The sequence below is a fragment of the Macrobrachium nipponense genome, chromosome 5, assembly GCF_015104395.2.
Source record: "Macrobrachium nipponense isolate FS-2020 chromosome 5, ASM1510439v2, whole genome shotgun sequence".
Classification (NCBI taxonomy): domain Eukaryota; kingdom Metazoa; phylum Arthropoda; class Malacostraca; order Decapoda; family Palaemonidae; genus Macrobrachium; species Macrobrachium nipponense.
The window spans coordinates 82,772,859-82,789,589 of NC_061107.1; the positions used below are offsets into that span (position 1 = coordinate 82,772,859).

The 16,731-nt window shown below is 39.5% G+C and overlaps 1 protein-coding gene across 9 annotated transcripts in view; it reads left to right on the forward strand.

Annotated features, from left to right (window-relative positions):
• Positions 1-6,575: 6,575 nt before the first annotated feature.
• Positions 6,576-16,731, forward strand: part of LOC135215468 (protein bric-a-brac 1-like) — a 44,674-nt gene continuing 34,518 nt past the window's right edge. For 2 of the 9 annotated variants that reach the window (XM_064250202.1, XM_064250207.1), the window contains exons 1-2: positions 6,754-7,545; positions 14,444-14,488. In XM_064250202.1, coding sequence (XP_064106272.1) covers positions 7,505-7,545; positions 14,444-14,488 — 86 coding nt within the window. In that variant the 5' untranslated portion in view covers positions 6,754-7,504. Of the gene's footprint in view, positions 6,705-6,749; positions 7,546-8,689; positions 8,789-14,443; positions 14,489-16,731 lie in introns of those variants that run through there. The other 7 variants (XM_064250198.1, XM_064250196.1, XM_064250197.1 and 4 more) reach the window with 7 other exon arrangements.

Consider the following 16,731-nt stretch of genomic DNA (forward strand, 5'->3'; position numbering starts at 1 on the left):
CAGTGCATCTGATGTCTACGCCAGTCCCTTACGACGCTCCTGAGTGGCTGTTGATAAGCCAGTCACAGGGATGGAAACTCTCAGTCTCTCTGGAGAGTTCACATAGGCAGTATGTATGTTCCACCTCTCCTGAGGGATACGCCTTCAAAAGTATCCCTTAGCAGGGGTGGAACCTGTATCCTGCCTATGTGAACTCTCGAAAGAGACTGAGAGTTTCCAGCCCTGTGATTGGCTTATCAACAGCCAATGAGGAGCGTCGTAAGGGACTGGCGTAGTTATCAGATGCACTGGTGAGGTGATTCTCTGAGGATGTACTTATCGCGACGTTAGTAATGAAGAGACGCTTCTCAAAATTTTTGTTCATTGCCGTCTTTCAAATTATTTGTCTCTTTTGCTGGGATGTTTCTTACTTGGAGTTTAACTCGATCATTTTTTTTTATTTATGTGTGGTTAACCTTTGTTTCTCCCACTCTATGTCATTCCAGTTATTGATATTGATATTTAACTTTTAATTCCTAGGGGGAGAGAGAGAGAGAGTTACAAGGATTAGGATGTCTCAAAGACATTTTAGTCCATCCGAAGAGACATTGTGTGCTCATTTGTCTCTAGGAGCAGGTTTTACTGTTCATTCACAGTATTCTAATGAGAGAGAGAGAGAGAGAGAGAGAGAGAAAGGTGTATTTATATAAGTCCCATAATCCATAGGGAGAGAGAGAGGCGGGGTGGGGGGTTATTTATATAAATCTCATAATCCCGAGAGAGAGAGAGAGAGAGAGAGAGAGAGAGAGAGAGAGAGAGAGAGAGACATTCGTGAATGTCCCATAATCCACAGAGTGAGAGTATAAGAGAGAGAGAGATATTTATATACATCCCGTAATACCCGGAGAGAGAGAGAGAGAGAGAGAGAGAGAGAGAGAGAGAGAGAGAGAGAGAGAGAGACTATAGAAATCCATTGTGCTGTTTCTAATGCAACGTATGTTCGACATATCATGAAAGCGAGGATTTTAAATCGCGGTCCGTACTTTTTCATTCACATATTCTTCCCCTGAATCTTACGGAACCGCATAACGTCAGTCATTCAGAAAAAAACTCTTAGATTATATTTTGAAAATAACTACAGCATGAGACGCCTACTACAGCATTGCGCAAAGACGGGACGAGAGCAGACCACACAGTTCCAAAGTGTCAAGTGATACACCAGGTATTTTTTATGGGCATAGCTTGCGCTGCGAGATTTCCGCTTTCTCTCTCTCTCTCTCTCTCTCTCTCTCTCTCTCTCTCTCTCTCTGTACACCATAGCGTGGGCTCACGTACATTTTAGATGGACATTTCTTTCCCATGAAAAGTTAAGGTCATGTGTGAATAGGGAATTGTGATATATATATATATATATATATATATATATATATATATATATTTGTGTGTGTATGTATATAGTATAACAGAAAACAGTGGTTTCTCCAATATTAATAATTAAACTGTTAAACCAAAGTCTCCGATGTACAAACAACTTCCAAAACAGCACATCGAAACCACCACTCACGCTGCATCAGTCACCTGCATCTTGCACTTACACCTAATTTAGGGAAGGGCTTAGTCCCAGACTCGACTGGATAGCCACTGAAGCATCAGAGTGAACCCCTGCAAAACTAAGACTATTGGTCTGTAGATCTCGTAGCATGCTGTTGCACTTGCTAATTAGGAATACCACTCTGCTTAGATAGTTACTTCCCTAGCATTTTTTTCTCTTTCTATTTTTTGTAGCAACTGAAGAATAAGTCAACTAATGCTGTCAGAAAATTGTTTGTAAAATTATCTGTACTTACATAGATGTCCGGTCATATCGAATGTCTATGTGAGAGTTGTATTGTACAGGTTTAGAACATCCGTGATAAGCATGAACCCAACAGATCCAGAATTATTGAAGAATGTATTAGTGTTATACTTATATATATATATTATAAATATATATATATATATATATATATACTATATATATATATATATATATATATATGTATATATATATCATATATATACATATATACATATATATATATATACACTAAAATTAAATATAACCAGTATTATTCGTACAGAGGATACATTTTGAATTAGTGTGATACTTCAATCTCTCTCTCTCTCTCTCTCTTCTCTCTCCTCTCTCTCTCTCTCTCTCTCTACATTACAATGAATTATATCCAGTATTATTCGTACAGAGGATACAGAAGATAGACGAGGAACTTCTCATATAATTTTGGGTTATTTTGTGCGTCATCGTCACTGTTGTTACGTCTCTCTATCGAATGATTTATATCTTCTATCAGTTGATTTATTCTCTGTTTACTCTGTTCGTCATGATTATGTGAGACATTGATTTACAAGTTAACGCCATTTGAATGTTGTTCCTGTCAAGTTAATCGTTAATTTCCAGTACTATTTCAGGACGACGAAAGATAAAACGAAAAACTTTCATCCCTAAGTCATCCATTTTCGTTTTGTTCTTCTGCACCGAACTTCTGTTCGACTTAAAAAATCAACGGACAATTCTGTACGAAAAATGTCATGCCTCGGGTGAACTCTTGTGATGGGACTTAACACCCATTTATTTGTTGTTTTCTTGTTTTTTTCTGGGAATGACTGGAGTTCCCTCCACTCCAACCCGGTGCATTACCAATCTTCCCAGATCTTCCCGCGGTAATTACGTTACCTCATCCCCAACACCCAACACAAGAGGTGGTAGTGCTTTTGCAAGCGATGGACTATTTGGGCTACCTTCTCGGAAATGGGTAGGATTTATGGGAGAAGGGGAATTCCCCCGGTTGCCTTCCACGGGGAAGGGTAGGATTTTTTTCTTTCTTTTTTTTTAAGGAGAGAGTTTGACGCCGGTTAGAGGTGACTTTTTTGCCCTGTTGTTCCTCCAAGTGATGCTGATTCTTCTTCTTCTTCTTCTTCTTCTTCGCCCTTCAATCAAAGACAGACGTAGATAGATAGATAGGTTTAGGATGCATATATTCGTACAGAGAGAGAGAGAGAGAGAGAGAGAGAGAGAGAGAGAGAGAGAGAGGTCCGTTTCACATGTATATTTCAAGATATATCTTTGATTTTTTTCTTTTTTGCCCATAGATCATTAAGTCTAATATTGCATAATACAGCAAGACAAGACTTATCAGAATATATAGAAGTATGTCTTGCTTTATATATATATATATATATATATATATATATATATAGAGAGTGAGAGAGTGAGACGAGAGAGAGACGAGATGAGAGAGAGAGAGATGAGAGAGAGAGAGAAAGAGAGAGACTTTTCATACAAGGAAGAATTATCTCTGAGAAAAAGCTTTTCACGCGTACGCACACATGCATACGCACACACTTTAAATACAGATCTCGTGATTGAATGCGCAGGACGCAGTTCCTTGTGTATTTTTACATCACATTCACACGTCCACTCGTATATGAAGCGTTGGAATCCATTTTTCATAGCATGGGTTTGAAGTCGGCGGAGAGGAAAAGTTTTTTTTTTTTTTTTTTTTTTTTTTTTTTTTTTTTGTTTTTTTTTTTTTTTTTTAACCTATTTAGAATTTCCAGGTATCCACCATGAAATTTATCCCAAAATATTCCAGATGTTAGGTAACCAAGCTGATTTAGCGGTACGGCCACTTGTGTTCTCATAGGTCTGGAAAACGTGATGAGAGAGAGAGAGAGAGAGAGAGAGAGAGAGAGAGAGAGAGAGAGAGAGAGATGAAGAAGTTATGAAGAAGTTGTTCCATAGGGAATATAATACAGAGAGAAGGGTTCGTGAACAAATGTCTCTCAGAATAAAAGATGTCGGTGCAGCGATGATGTCTGAAACGAATGCAATTTCTTAGTCGGTGGAGTGAGTATTTTAAAGATTTCTTAGATGTGGAGGGCAGATGATAGGCAGAGGTTAATAACTCATTTATGGAAAGGATTAGCATAGTGTTGGGAGCGCTTGTGGAACTGACAGTTATTATTATTATTATTATTATTATTATTATTATTATTATTATTATTATTATTATTATTATTATTATTATTATTCAAAATATCAAGCCTTTTCTTTTGGAACAAGCCAACAGGGGCCATTAACTTGAATTTCAACGAAGAGAAAAGGGAAATACAGAAAGAGATCTCACTTATTAAAAGAAATAAATATATATTAATAAATTAACAAATAGATAAAAATGTATTAAAATGCAAGGAAAATAACATTAAGGTAAGTAATGCATTGCATCTTCGCTGGAACTGGGGTTGAAGAATGGAAATACACCTCTTAAGAGTCAATCGGATTGCGAGTGAGGTGCTGCTGTGGCCCGGCGGTGATAGACAGATTAAGTGATTAACTGGGGCGTGTGAGATGACATTAAGGACTGAATCAGTGATTGAGAGTAATAATTTATTCAGCTCATCAAGGTAAAGGTGGTGGAAGCCACTCTGACGCTTATATAAACACAACATTTCTTAGTTTACCAAAGAAGGAGTATGGTAGGATTTCATTTGTTTTATTTGTGCGAGAAGGATTCCCATGGGCGAATTTGCTACGGTTCCTCCCAAATCAGATGCTGCAAAAGTATTCAAAGCTAAGTTTATTTTCGAACACTTGGAAGAAGATCGTATCCACGGTCTACGTTGCCATATAGTAGGTTGCGTCACGCTCTAGCTGAAGAGGTTCTGTTGTAGGGATGATAGTTGAGCGGTAACCATGGCAACCGGTCATTTTAATCTTGGAAGGAAGGGAGATCATGTATTTAACTTATTGGATATCGCGTCCTGTATATAGCATTTGGCCTGTCATCACCCGCTCTTTCACAAACTTCTCTAATTAATCCATTCATTAAAATATTAAAGAACCACAGAGATATGGACGTGAAGCACTCATGTCTCACGCCCACTTTTAACCCTAGTCCAGTCACTCTCGCGTCGATATTATTGTTACAAACTTGATTCACGTTCGTCATAAAAACGTTTAATCAGTCGCAACGATATTTTTTTGTTACACTATGCTTCCTCAGCACCAACCACCTGTATTCTGAGGAATGCCATCAGTAAGAAGGTTTAAAAGGCGTAGCAGGAGGAAAACCTCGTAGTTGCATTATGAAACATTTGCTAGGAAGGGGTGGAAATCAGATGGAAAAAAGAGAATATGAAGGGAGGTACAGTAAAAGGAATAAAAGAGGTTGCAGCCTTCAGCCTTTCCTAAACTCAAGCATCAGCATCAGTAACACTCAATGTAAAGGAGACCCACGTTAACTACAATTGTTGAAGGTTTTTCCATTCGAAACTTCAATTTAGCAGATGTCCTAAACCCCTGGTTTTTGGCATTAAACGAACTAAGCTTTTATAAGAATAGTCTTTTCATGAAAGTGTCAGGAATCAAAAATTAGATAATCTTTTAACAAAATAGGATGTTCGAAGTCATTTTTGTAGTTTTATGGTAATTTTACTTCATTTGATACCTTTTTGATGTAACGTTTATCATTTGGAAGTTATATGCCCCTTATATTATGCCCTGTCGAGAAGATTTGACGATGTGTCACGGAAACCATTTCACATTTAGCAACTGAGGCCACCTTATCCAGCACGGTAGATTATTTCCCATGTATACTAAATATATACAATTTATTAGTACAGGAGCGTTTATTCAGCACGAAGTGACCTTGGCGGAGGCTTGCGCTATACATTCAACATTAATGTTTATTGTTTATGTTGTCCCTTTTTTTTATCCTAAAGTCATTCACTCACCTTCATTGTGCCAGAGCCTCATTGTAATAAATGTCCGCATTGAACATCACCAGACGGTCAGGGTGAGGTGGGGAATTTGGAGGCTTAGGGAGCAGGGGTTGCAGAGGGGAGGGGGGTCTCTAGCTATTATAGGTAGGGGTGGATGGATGGATGAAGAGGGAGGGGGGTAGGGGAGAGGAATCTCTATCCAACATACGCAGGAAAGCCCGATCGATATTATGAGGTAACAACGGACTCGCACTCTTTGGAGCTCACCAGGTTGCAAACAGCTGCTACTGCTGCTACCATTCCCAACACATGCTAAGCTTTCAGAAGCCTCTCTCTCTCTCTCTCTCTCTCTCTCTCTCTCTCTCTCTCTCTCTCTCTGTGCCACATTTTGATATGGCCACACTCTTAAAATAAATACGTGTTTATTTCTCTAGTAACTTATCTTATTTAGGTATTAATGTCAGCAGGTACATGCCAGAATAACTAAGTTTGTATATATACCTACATATATTTTATCGTATTCATAATTTTAGTCGTAATTGTTTCATTGACGACGTGTATGATGAGAATTCAGTTGTCGAAATCGTGATAAAAACTTCATTCAAACGATTGCATGGCGTGAATCGGCCGTATCTCTGTGAATGTTCGGTTATTTTGCGAGAGTTTGAAAGCATGTATTGACGCCTAATCCGTCCCATACATGAGCTTAAATTTAATGAAGACCTTTTGCAGGCTGATCTATTTTGTTGCGAGAGACAAATAAAAGAAATGAATGGTATTTCTTCCGACTGTCTGGCGAAACCTGGCATGGCTCGCAGAAGGTCCGCCCACCGTGGTTGGCGATTGGCTGGCGAATGTTGTGTTTTATACGATAGCAGACATGGCGTTGTAAACACAGAAGCTTTATCTTTAACCAATTTTCTGCTTTTGTACAGTAGTTTTTTAAGGTAAGTTTGTGCCACGGTGTGATTGAATGCCCGTAGAATGCTTGTGCATGCCCTAAATCGTCAAATAACGAAGAGAAAGTAAAAGTTCTGGGTGGGAAAGGTAAGCCAAGGCCGCCGCGCTGCTGAGGAGGACTTTCGCTGGCACAGTGTGGATGGGAGGTGTGAGTTGGATGTTACAGTTGTAGTGGATCTGTGGGTGGCAGTGCAACTGTGTGGTGGTGTGTTGTGTTGTGTGATAGTGAATGGTTCCGAGAGATACTACTATTACTACTACATCTCACATTTGTTAAACGACTAGTGACTACAGTCCTCCACCAAAATCAAATCTCGCCCGTTCAAGACAAAGCGATAAACTCGACGACCCGGGGTGTTTTAACTGAAACTAAACCACTCGATCATTATCATCCCTGTCAGATGGATGATTGAAACTGAAACACGACGATTCACGAAACTTCTTTTTGTGTTGTGGAAATGAAATGAAACATATCTAACATATTTCGGGAGGTACTCGTAATTTGTTGTCATCAGCTGCTTCGTTCGTCGGTCAAAAAAAAGTCGTCCTCGCTGGAAACAGAGATGTTGGAAAATTAAGATAAATTCGTTCGATGGAATTTGGAGTAACGAGACGTGACATTAATCAGTGCAGAACAAATAGACGTAATTGAGAATTAATAATGACAGTTAGATGATAAATGACAGTGGAATTGTCTCTACCAATTTGTGTCTAGGAGAAAAGTAAATAAAAGTAAAGCTGATTGTGGCCTGTATAGTGTTTTTGATAGTGCTGAGGATACATTATCATGGTTCAAAGCGTCGACTTTCCGTTGTTTTACTACAATAGGTAAGTGATGGTTGTATCATGTAGCTTGTGAAGAAAAACCTTTTGTCATGTGTCATATTAGTGAGCAACGTGTTGCTGAAGCAATAATGTTTTTTTTTTTCTTTTACTTTTTAAAATCAAGCTGTGAGTTTGTGTAATATGAAAGTTCATTGATGTGTTATTTTGTTGAAAAAAAAAAAAAATTAATCATGCCAGCACGGGCTCTTTCTTGATGATGATCTAGGTTTTATCCTTAAATGTGTCAGATTTTGTGCATGTCATTTTGACATTTTTTATGCGTCTGTGAAATACGCATAAATCACAGAAACCAAAATAAGTATTGAAGGAAATACTAAAGTTTACGTTTCCCTGTTTCATTACAAAAACACTGAAAAATTATATTTGATGCGTCAACAAACTGTATATATATTATATATACTATAATCACATATATATATAATTATATATATATAGATATATATATATATATATATATTTTTTCTTATATATATTTATATATTACGTGATTTGTACACACGCACACGGTGCACAAATACACCACACACACACACACACACACACACACACACACATATATATATATATATATATATATATATATATATATATATATATATATATATGTGTGTGTGTGTGTGTGTGTGTGTGTGTGTGTGTGTGGACGTATATATGTATATACAAACTTTATTAGTTGTGTGCATAGCAAACAATTTTGTAGCGAACGAGAAGGTTCTCTCTCTCTCTCTCTCTCTCTCTCTCTCTCTCTCTCTCTCTCTCTCTCTCTCTCTCTGTTTAGCTTCTGCTGCCATTGAATCAAAAATGATGTTCGTAATGATATAGTGTGTACCGAATTGCACTAAAGACTGATGATGTTAATGTTTATAGCAACAATTTTAATATAAACTTTTTTTTTTAGAAGAATGCCACGAAAAGAACTCTTAGTACCAGGTCTTAAAGGAATGTCATGAAAGCAAAGATACTTGGAAGAATGAGAATAATGTTATATAGCTTTAAGGCGAATCGGGATGGTTTTATGAAAGAATGTGGATTGATGCTGCAGGAAGAATGGGGGAGAACTAGTACTAGCGTCTTGGAATGTGCAGAGCAAGATGTTTAGTGCGTTAGCGTCGTCGGTAGTGGAACGGTCGCGCTGTCGGAAGTCTCTGTGCTCATTTTATAAATACGAAAAGACTGTAGCCGAAGTTTATTTGTAAATCGCAAAGAGAGATGAAACCATACTCCTGTAAGTGTCTTTTCACAGTGGCAACAACTGCCAACGCAAGCAAGGAGAAAGATGTTGCATAAGACTGTCCATAGAAAACGGTTATCTCCAGATAGGCCTTTCGTAAACTGTGATGGTGACTGTGCTGTTTTTGTTGTCTGTTGTAGTCATGGTGTTACTGAATTTAGTTGCTCTCTGTAGCAAAGAACTCTCTCTCTCTCTCTCTCTCTCTCTCTCTCTCTCTCTCTCTCTCTCTCAGTCGTATTAAATAATAGGGTTTTCAGAGGAGTATCTTGCTGTCTTTCTGGTGTATCGGTTTACTCAGTTCTCAGAGTGCGCACGTTATGCATGTTGCAACTCGGTTGTATACGTATGGTTCAAGAGAAACAGGGAGAATTATGGTAATGTTACAAGGAGTGTCGTCCTTGTAGAACTAAGAGGAGAGAGAGAGAGAGAGAGAGAGAGAGAGAGAGAGAGAAGGAAGTCGGAATGGGTTCTCAAGGATACTTACCGTCCTAGTTGCCAATTACCATCTAAACTGAAAACAGCGACACCTCAGTCAAGATACAGGAGTTTAGTCCTTTCGCCTTTGGTGGGGTCAAGTGATCTTAGGAGGGAGTGATCGCATAGAAATGCCCACCCCCTCCTCCCCCTCCCCTAGTTCTTTGTCATCATTCATTCATCCAAAGTCGACCGCAAAGGAGAGCAAGAGAGAAAAAATGGGGCATATCTACCCTGGTCAACTGCGCATTAAGGGTTAGCTAATGCATGACAAGGTGTGCCTGCCCCGGGGCACACTGGCATTTCTCTCTCTCTCTCTCTCTCTCTCTCTCTCTCTCTCTCTCTCTCTCTCTCTCTCTCGGCAAGGCTGTGTTGGTAGTGGTATTCGCTTAGAGCGACCAACTGCCTTCCTTTCAGCCCGTTTGACGTACCAAGTTTTGTGAGATGCTTCTGTGCTCGAGATAAAGAGCAGCATATCTCTCTCTCTCTCTCTCTCTCTCTCTCTCGCTGGTTGATGTCACGAAAGGAAGGATCTCTGTCGCAGGCGAAGGATTTGCGTTTGTCTTTTGTTTCCTCCTCATGACTGATGGACGGAACATCCGGGTTCTGCTGTATCTCTGTAAGACTGTGTGCTCAAGGTTACCGGACAAATTATTGTCCACGATCAACCTGCCCTGGATACCTGCGGTTGATCAGTGCTCTGTTCACATACACGTTCGTGCTCGGGCGCACGTGAACATACTCATATGTATTCTATATACTAATATATATATGATATATATAGAGAGATGTCAGATGTCAAGTCCTAGGAATTCTGATCTCTGACTAGTACAATGTGTGGCGATTTTCCCATGACTTTTTCCATTAAACTGATTTAGGACTTCACAGTTTGAAAAGAGCATGGCAACTGTGGAACACCCACTGGGTTTGAACTCGTACTCTCACCTGGACTTACTCTTTTCTGTTGAATCTCGCTTTTTTCTCAGAAGATTTAGCCATTATGAACTTATGTTCTTAACAGGTTTAGCTTGGAACGAGATTAAGATTTACCTTAAAATGAAACGTTGATAAGAATGAAACTGTTGCTCTACTAGAAATTAACTATATTGTCTTTAGTCGATACAAATTGACGAATGGGAAATATGGTGAGGGACAGAGAACTGAAGTTAGTTTTCAGCGTTATTTAAGGGAAGGTTTTAGAGAGGGGGAGTAGGGGAGTATGGAGGAATTGCCATACTTTTGGTACTGGTAATGGTAGGTGGTATATACATCCTTATTCCCCTCGGGCGAGAGTCAAGGAATGGCCGAGTCTTGAAGATCTATTTGCGGAGATTATATCTGGGAGTTGAACAAAGAGGATCAGGGAATTACTAAGATCCTGAGGATGTATGCTATCTTTGGAGAATATGCGTGATATGAATAAAAATGGAGATAAAAAGTGAGAAATGGAAAATAACATGGGTGTTTTGCCACCCAGATACACACACACGCATTTTATACATACGTACACACACACATATATATATGTATGTGTGTGCATTTCTGACTCAAATCGGGATCGAACCCAAGTCTTTCAGTTTTGAGTCAAATTTATTTCTGTGCCAAATGTTATTTGTGTTGATTACTTCATATATATATATATATATATATATATATATATATATATATATATATATTATATATATATATATATATATATATATTAGATATATACTATATGTGTGTGTGTGTGAGAGAGAGAGAGAGAGATGGGGGCGGCGGCATGAGAGAGAGATAAAGAGGGGGGGGGGAGGAGGAAGGTATAATATACTCGCTGTATAGAAGTGATGTGACAAAAATTACGTTTCAAGTCCCTCTTTTACGAGATTAGGATAAATCCTAAGTAAATCGTCTTTTCTCGTCGCAACTGAATACGCCCTCATACCTCCAGCAGTACTTGAAACCCTTCCAGATGTTTTTGCGTCATGAATGGAATGCTCGCGACACGGAAGTGCGTACACTCTTTTTGGAGAGAAAAATTTGGGAAATGTATGGATCGTGATTCGGCCGCGGGCGATCCTCATAGTTATTCATATTTTTCCTCTCTGGTGGTTTAGAGGTATCAGTGAGGGACACCAGCCTTGCGGAACCCCTGGTGTTTGTGTGTGTGTGTGTGTGGTTCCCACTGTCCCATTGTGGCGACGAAGGGTAACGCACAATCGCCGTCGTCAGTTACCATTATAGTCATCATCATCATCATCGTCGTCGTCGTCGTCCTCTATCAGGAAGTGAGGTGCTTCCGGTGGTGTTTACTGACCCTAGGACCCCCTCCCGTCCCTCCCCTACCCCCTTCCTGCTATACCTCTCCACACACCCTGACCCCCCCAACCATTGCTTCCCTTTCATGGTCTATCTTTGTGGTTTTGCTGCTGCGCGTTACCTGTTGATAATGCATTCTAATTTGCGCTCTCTCTCTCTCTCTCTCTCCTCTCTCTCTCTCTCTCCTCTCTCTCTCAGAAGGTTACATATTTGGAAATGTCATCCAAAGACCGCGAGGCTGCATTTATTTTCATCCTGCGAGATTTTAAATAATACGACGATCGCTTTTGAAGGTCTCCTTCATTGATATGCAATCCCGTCCTCTTTCCTCAGACTTCATAACGCGTCCTTCACTCGTGTCCTTCATTTCAGAGGCTTCTTTCACGATCAAATGATATGTTCTTTTCACGTAGTTTTCAGGCTTCATGAACAGCTTCTGTCAGTTTTCATTGGTTGTGATGTAATGTGAAGGTTAAATTCATCTCTTTTTTTTTTTTTTCTGTTGTATTTTACGTTAGATCCCGTAGGGGGGGTAGTGCTATCAGTGGACCCCATGCAGTGCACTGTAGGCATTACTTAAGGTTCTTTGTAGCGTGCCTTCGGCCCCTAGCTGCAACCACTTTCGTTCCTTTTACTGTACCTCCTTTCATATACTTTCTTCATCTTACTTTCCACCCTTCTTCATCTTACTTTCCACCCTCTCCTAATGCTTGATTCATAGTGTAACTCTGAGGTTTCCGTCCTATTACACCTTTCAAACCTTTTACTGTCAATTTCCATTTCAGCGCTGAATGACCTCAGGTCCCAGTGCTTGGCTTTTGGTCTAAATTCTATATTCAACTCAACTATCTTACAGTAGGAGAAAAATGTCAAGCACGAAAATACATTTTTATTTTTTTTCCACACCGGAGAGAAACAATAAGTCTTTATTTGTCAAACGAATCTTGTGAGATTACAGTTGTTTTTTGTTCCTGTGTAATGAATAAGTTTTTTAAATTGTAAAATGTATTACAGATAACTAAAGTACAGGGTCTCTCTCTCTCTCTCTCTCTCTCTCTCTCTCTCTCTCTCTCTCTCTCTCTCTCTCTCTCTCTCTCTCAGAATTGTTTTGAGAAGCCATTATCGGACACTAGTTACTTCCTGAGCCTCTTGCGTGGCTAGACGCCCCAGAGCATTCCTCTAGTAGGGAGACACTCCAGGGTCATGGGTCAGTCAACCTAGTGCCAAACCTCGCCGGGTATTTCAAGGGTACACACACTTGTAGAGGCAATGTTGGTGGGAGGAGGAGGAGGAGGAGGGGGGGCGGGGGAGAATGGGGGGAGGAGAAGTACTTTTGGGGGACACGATTGCGCTTTCTCACTTCCTGGTAACATAATCTTTTAATTCAAGGCATTGTGACTCGCTACTTCTCTCACTTGCCTCTCCGTTCGACCTTGACGTTTGTGTAGAAAGAGGGTCTGATGGTGGCTTATATATATACATATATATTACAAAATGTCTGTATGGTCATTCCGATTTTGTTATAGATATTTGGCTGGTGCAAAAAAAAAAAAAAAAAATCTGTATTTCGAATCCCATTCTCAGGTGATACAATGGCTAAAACCAGAATATCTGTAAAATATGGTGGGCGTTTTCTCCTCTAAAAACACTTGTCTAGCATTTGGGTCACCTGTTACCGACGGGTAATTGGGGAAAAGACAAGTGGGGTTTCAGTCGTATGGGAGCAAATATTCATTAGCTAGCATTACACTCATAGGAGTATATAAGTGATCTTTCGATCAGTTAGTTTTTATTTTGGGACAAGAATTGAATCAAATGGTCATTGAGATGATGTTTATGATTTTTTCCGTTCGTTTCGTTGTAAGTCGAGGGAGCAGATGTTTTAAGATTTGTGCGAAATGTAAAAATAACTAAAATAAATGCAGAACGATACTAGTGTCCAAATGAGACCGGCTGTAGATAACAGATTGAGACATTGGACTTCGATCAATACTACATAGAAATGCGTTCGAGACAGGGGTTGGGGGAGGAGGAGGGGAAGAAACTACCAAATCTATTGAGGTAACGATAGTCAATTTTTCGTTTCTAAATCAAGATTGTCAATCAGATTAAGAGGAGAGGGTTAACTCTTTTTTTTATTTATTTTCATTTATTTATTTATAATTTTTTTGAGGGTAGGGGAGGTAGGGGGTTTAGCAGCGCGTTTTGGGGAAGGAGGATGAGAAGCACTTGTAAGCCACCGAGCGGAAATCATTTTGGGGTGACAGGTGCACCATCATACCTGTGGTTCTTGAGGATTTCTGGGCTGCAAGTACCTGGAACACCTGTTCTACCTGTGAAATGAAAATTGCACAATTATTCTTTGTTCGCCCGTTATCTGAGTGTGGCTGGACGATTCTCTCTCTCTCTCTCTCTCTCTCTCTCTCTCTCTCTCCTCTCTCTCTCCTCTCTCTCTCAGTAAAGTTGTGTCCACAATCCTGTAGTATCCTGTGCGTTCTTATAGATTTTCTTAACAAAAACCTAATTATATAAAGATTGTGGCTACGCTATGATTCTTAGAATGGAGCAAATTGTGTACTATTGATATTTTAATTAATTTATGTTTGCCTAGCTCTCTCTCTCTCTCTCTCTCTCTCTCTCTCTCTCTCTCTCTCTCTCTCTCTCTCTCTCTCTCTCTCTATTTTATTGCCTTTTTTGAACTTGAGTGTATTTGTTTTACAGTATTATTTGTAGATTTTAGTTATTATTATGGCTATGTAGTCACTGTCACCTGTTGTATTTTCAGTTATATGCTTACGCCGAAAATTCCATTTGAGTAGTTTTAATTAGTTACCCCTTTTTGATTTGTGACCATTGATGTTTTTGTGGGGATTTCAGGATGATGGCCGAATCCACCTCCCCCACTAGACCAGCTTCTACAAGGTAAAACAGCCGTCCGAAATGTTGCCTCTTTGGGGTTGGCCCTATCCACTCCCTCCCTTCCCCTCCCCCTTCCTTTCTTCTATCCCTGTTTTCCCCCAACCCCCTCCCCCTCCCCACCCAACCCAATTTTGTTTCTAACCTGTAGTATAGATGGATTTGTTTGGTCCTCTTGTTCTTCATTGTAGTGGCTTTAGTTCGGTTACTTATGCAATACTTTAGTTTACTTTTAGTTTAATATCTTCTTTTTAATCTTTTAGTTATTTTTTTCCTGCACGTACGCGTGCGCATGTACATATTCATACATTTACATATATGCATTCCTTGCAATTGTTATTTCTGATGCCGTTTTTGTAAACTGGACCCATAACCTGAGCGGATTTTTTGTGTATAGATGTACATAGACTTATTTACAGTTGTAGATAAGGATAAACAACATGGCTACGTCTGTTGATCTGCAATTGATTATCTGGTCGGGGATTGCGTTTTGCTCTCTGTGTCAGTTCTTAGAACTGGGGAGGAAATGCACTCGTAAGGAAAAAACAAGACTCCAGAAACTCCAAACTTAGTGATAACAACTTTCACAACTTTCCAGCTTTCCAGACTACTGGAAAGAAGTCTACGGAAGGACCAGGCAAGAATGACTGGATCCAGGTTCAGATGGTGGGAACATGTGGGTAGACGTGGATGAGAGAGAGAGAGAGAGAGACTGTAAGTGATGATCGTGAATGTCTTAAGAGATGAGAAACATAAACTATTCAGATGCTTTCTACTTTTGTGTGGTATTTTTCGTTCCTTATGAATAATTACTTTATTTATTTGTTATTCTTGTTTGTGTTGCAGCTTCACGATTTATTTTCGAATGTTTCCAAGGTCGGGAGTAAAGACGAACAAATCTAAATGAATTTTGCTATCGCTATATGCAAATGATTGAAGAATTAATATTGAAATCCTGTCTCATATGCTGAGGATCTAATTAATTATACAGTCGGAATTTACTATGTAGTAGAATATATGTTAATTTTGGGGGATTTTCAGTTGGCTAGGAAAAGGTCCAATTAAATTGTGATGAGCTTGTTCACAATAGAAAAGCTTTATTCGGCTCATTGGGAAAGGGAGAACCTTGGGGGAGAACTCTGAGCTGGTGGGTCTGCCCCTGTTCTTTTGGATTGAATTTCACTTTCACTTTTATTTAGTGATTCTTCTGCAACTACACTTGCGTTTTAGGCTCGGCTATTGTTGTCTGATTCCGCCAGGTCTAGTCTTTGTTAATTTTTAAAAAGTTTTTGGTAAGTTGCGAAGCGTTTATTGATAATATTACGTAGAATTAAAGTTAATTTTAATGCATTGCGAAAAAAGACGCTTTAAAAACAGTGTAATGAACTAACCATCGGTTCCTATTTTCGAAATGCAATCACCGTAAGTATGCGAGATATTAGTACTATCAAATCAAAGTGAACTTTTAATTTCATTAGAAGGTCCGAACGTCACCTATTTACATTGTTAAATGTTCTTTTAAGAAATGCAACAACATTCGTTTTGGAAGTAGAATCATAATCATCCAGGTAAGGGAAAAGTATTATTGATATAACTACAGTCATGCTGTGAAAATGCTTTCACTCAGTTTCCTGTTCCGCGAGGTGGTCCGAAAGTATAATGGGTCGCTCTTTCGCTCGCTCCCTCTCTCTTTCTCTCTCTCTCTCTCCCTCTGACGTCCTCCTCCCCATCCCCTCTCTTTCTGTAAAAGGTAAGAACTTTCCCTTTCACTTTTACTCTCGTTCGCCTCTTCGGTTCGGGAAGAAAGAAAAGAAAGAAAAAGTGGAACGGGTGAGGATTGGCTTTCTCCCGGGTCTGTTACTGTCTTGGTCTAGTAAATATTCTCTCTCTCTCTCTCTCTCTCTCTCTCTCTCTCTCTCTCTCTCAGCGTGTGTGTGTGTGTTTGTGTGTGTGTGTGTGATATGGATTTAGAAAGCAACTTGTGTATGTTTTCGAAAGCAGATGGGTAAAGGTGAGGAAGACAGTGGAGAGGATATTGCAACTTTCACTCGCGCTTCGAGCTATGTACCTTTTCTTCGAAAGTCCCGGGGAATTCTGGGAAAAGGAGCACCCAACTAGTAATTTGGCGAGGTTCTGGGCGTGTTGATTTATGTGGCTGGTCACCGCTTCATTGTTTTTTTTCATCTCCAGGGGAGATGCAAACACGAATTTTTTTTTTTTATCGTCGCATGAGCCTGATAGTGATATGC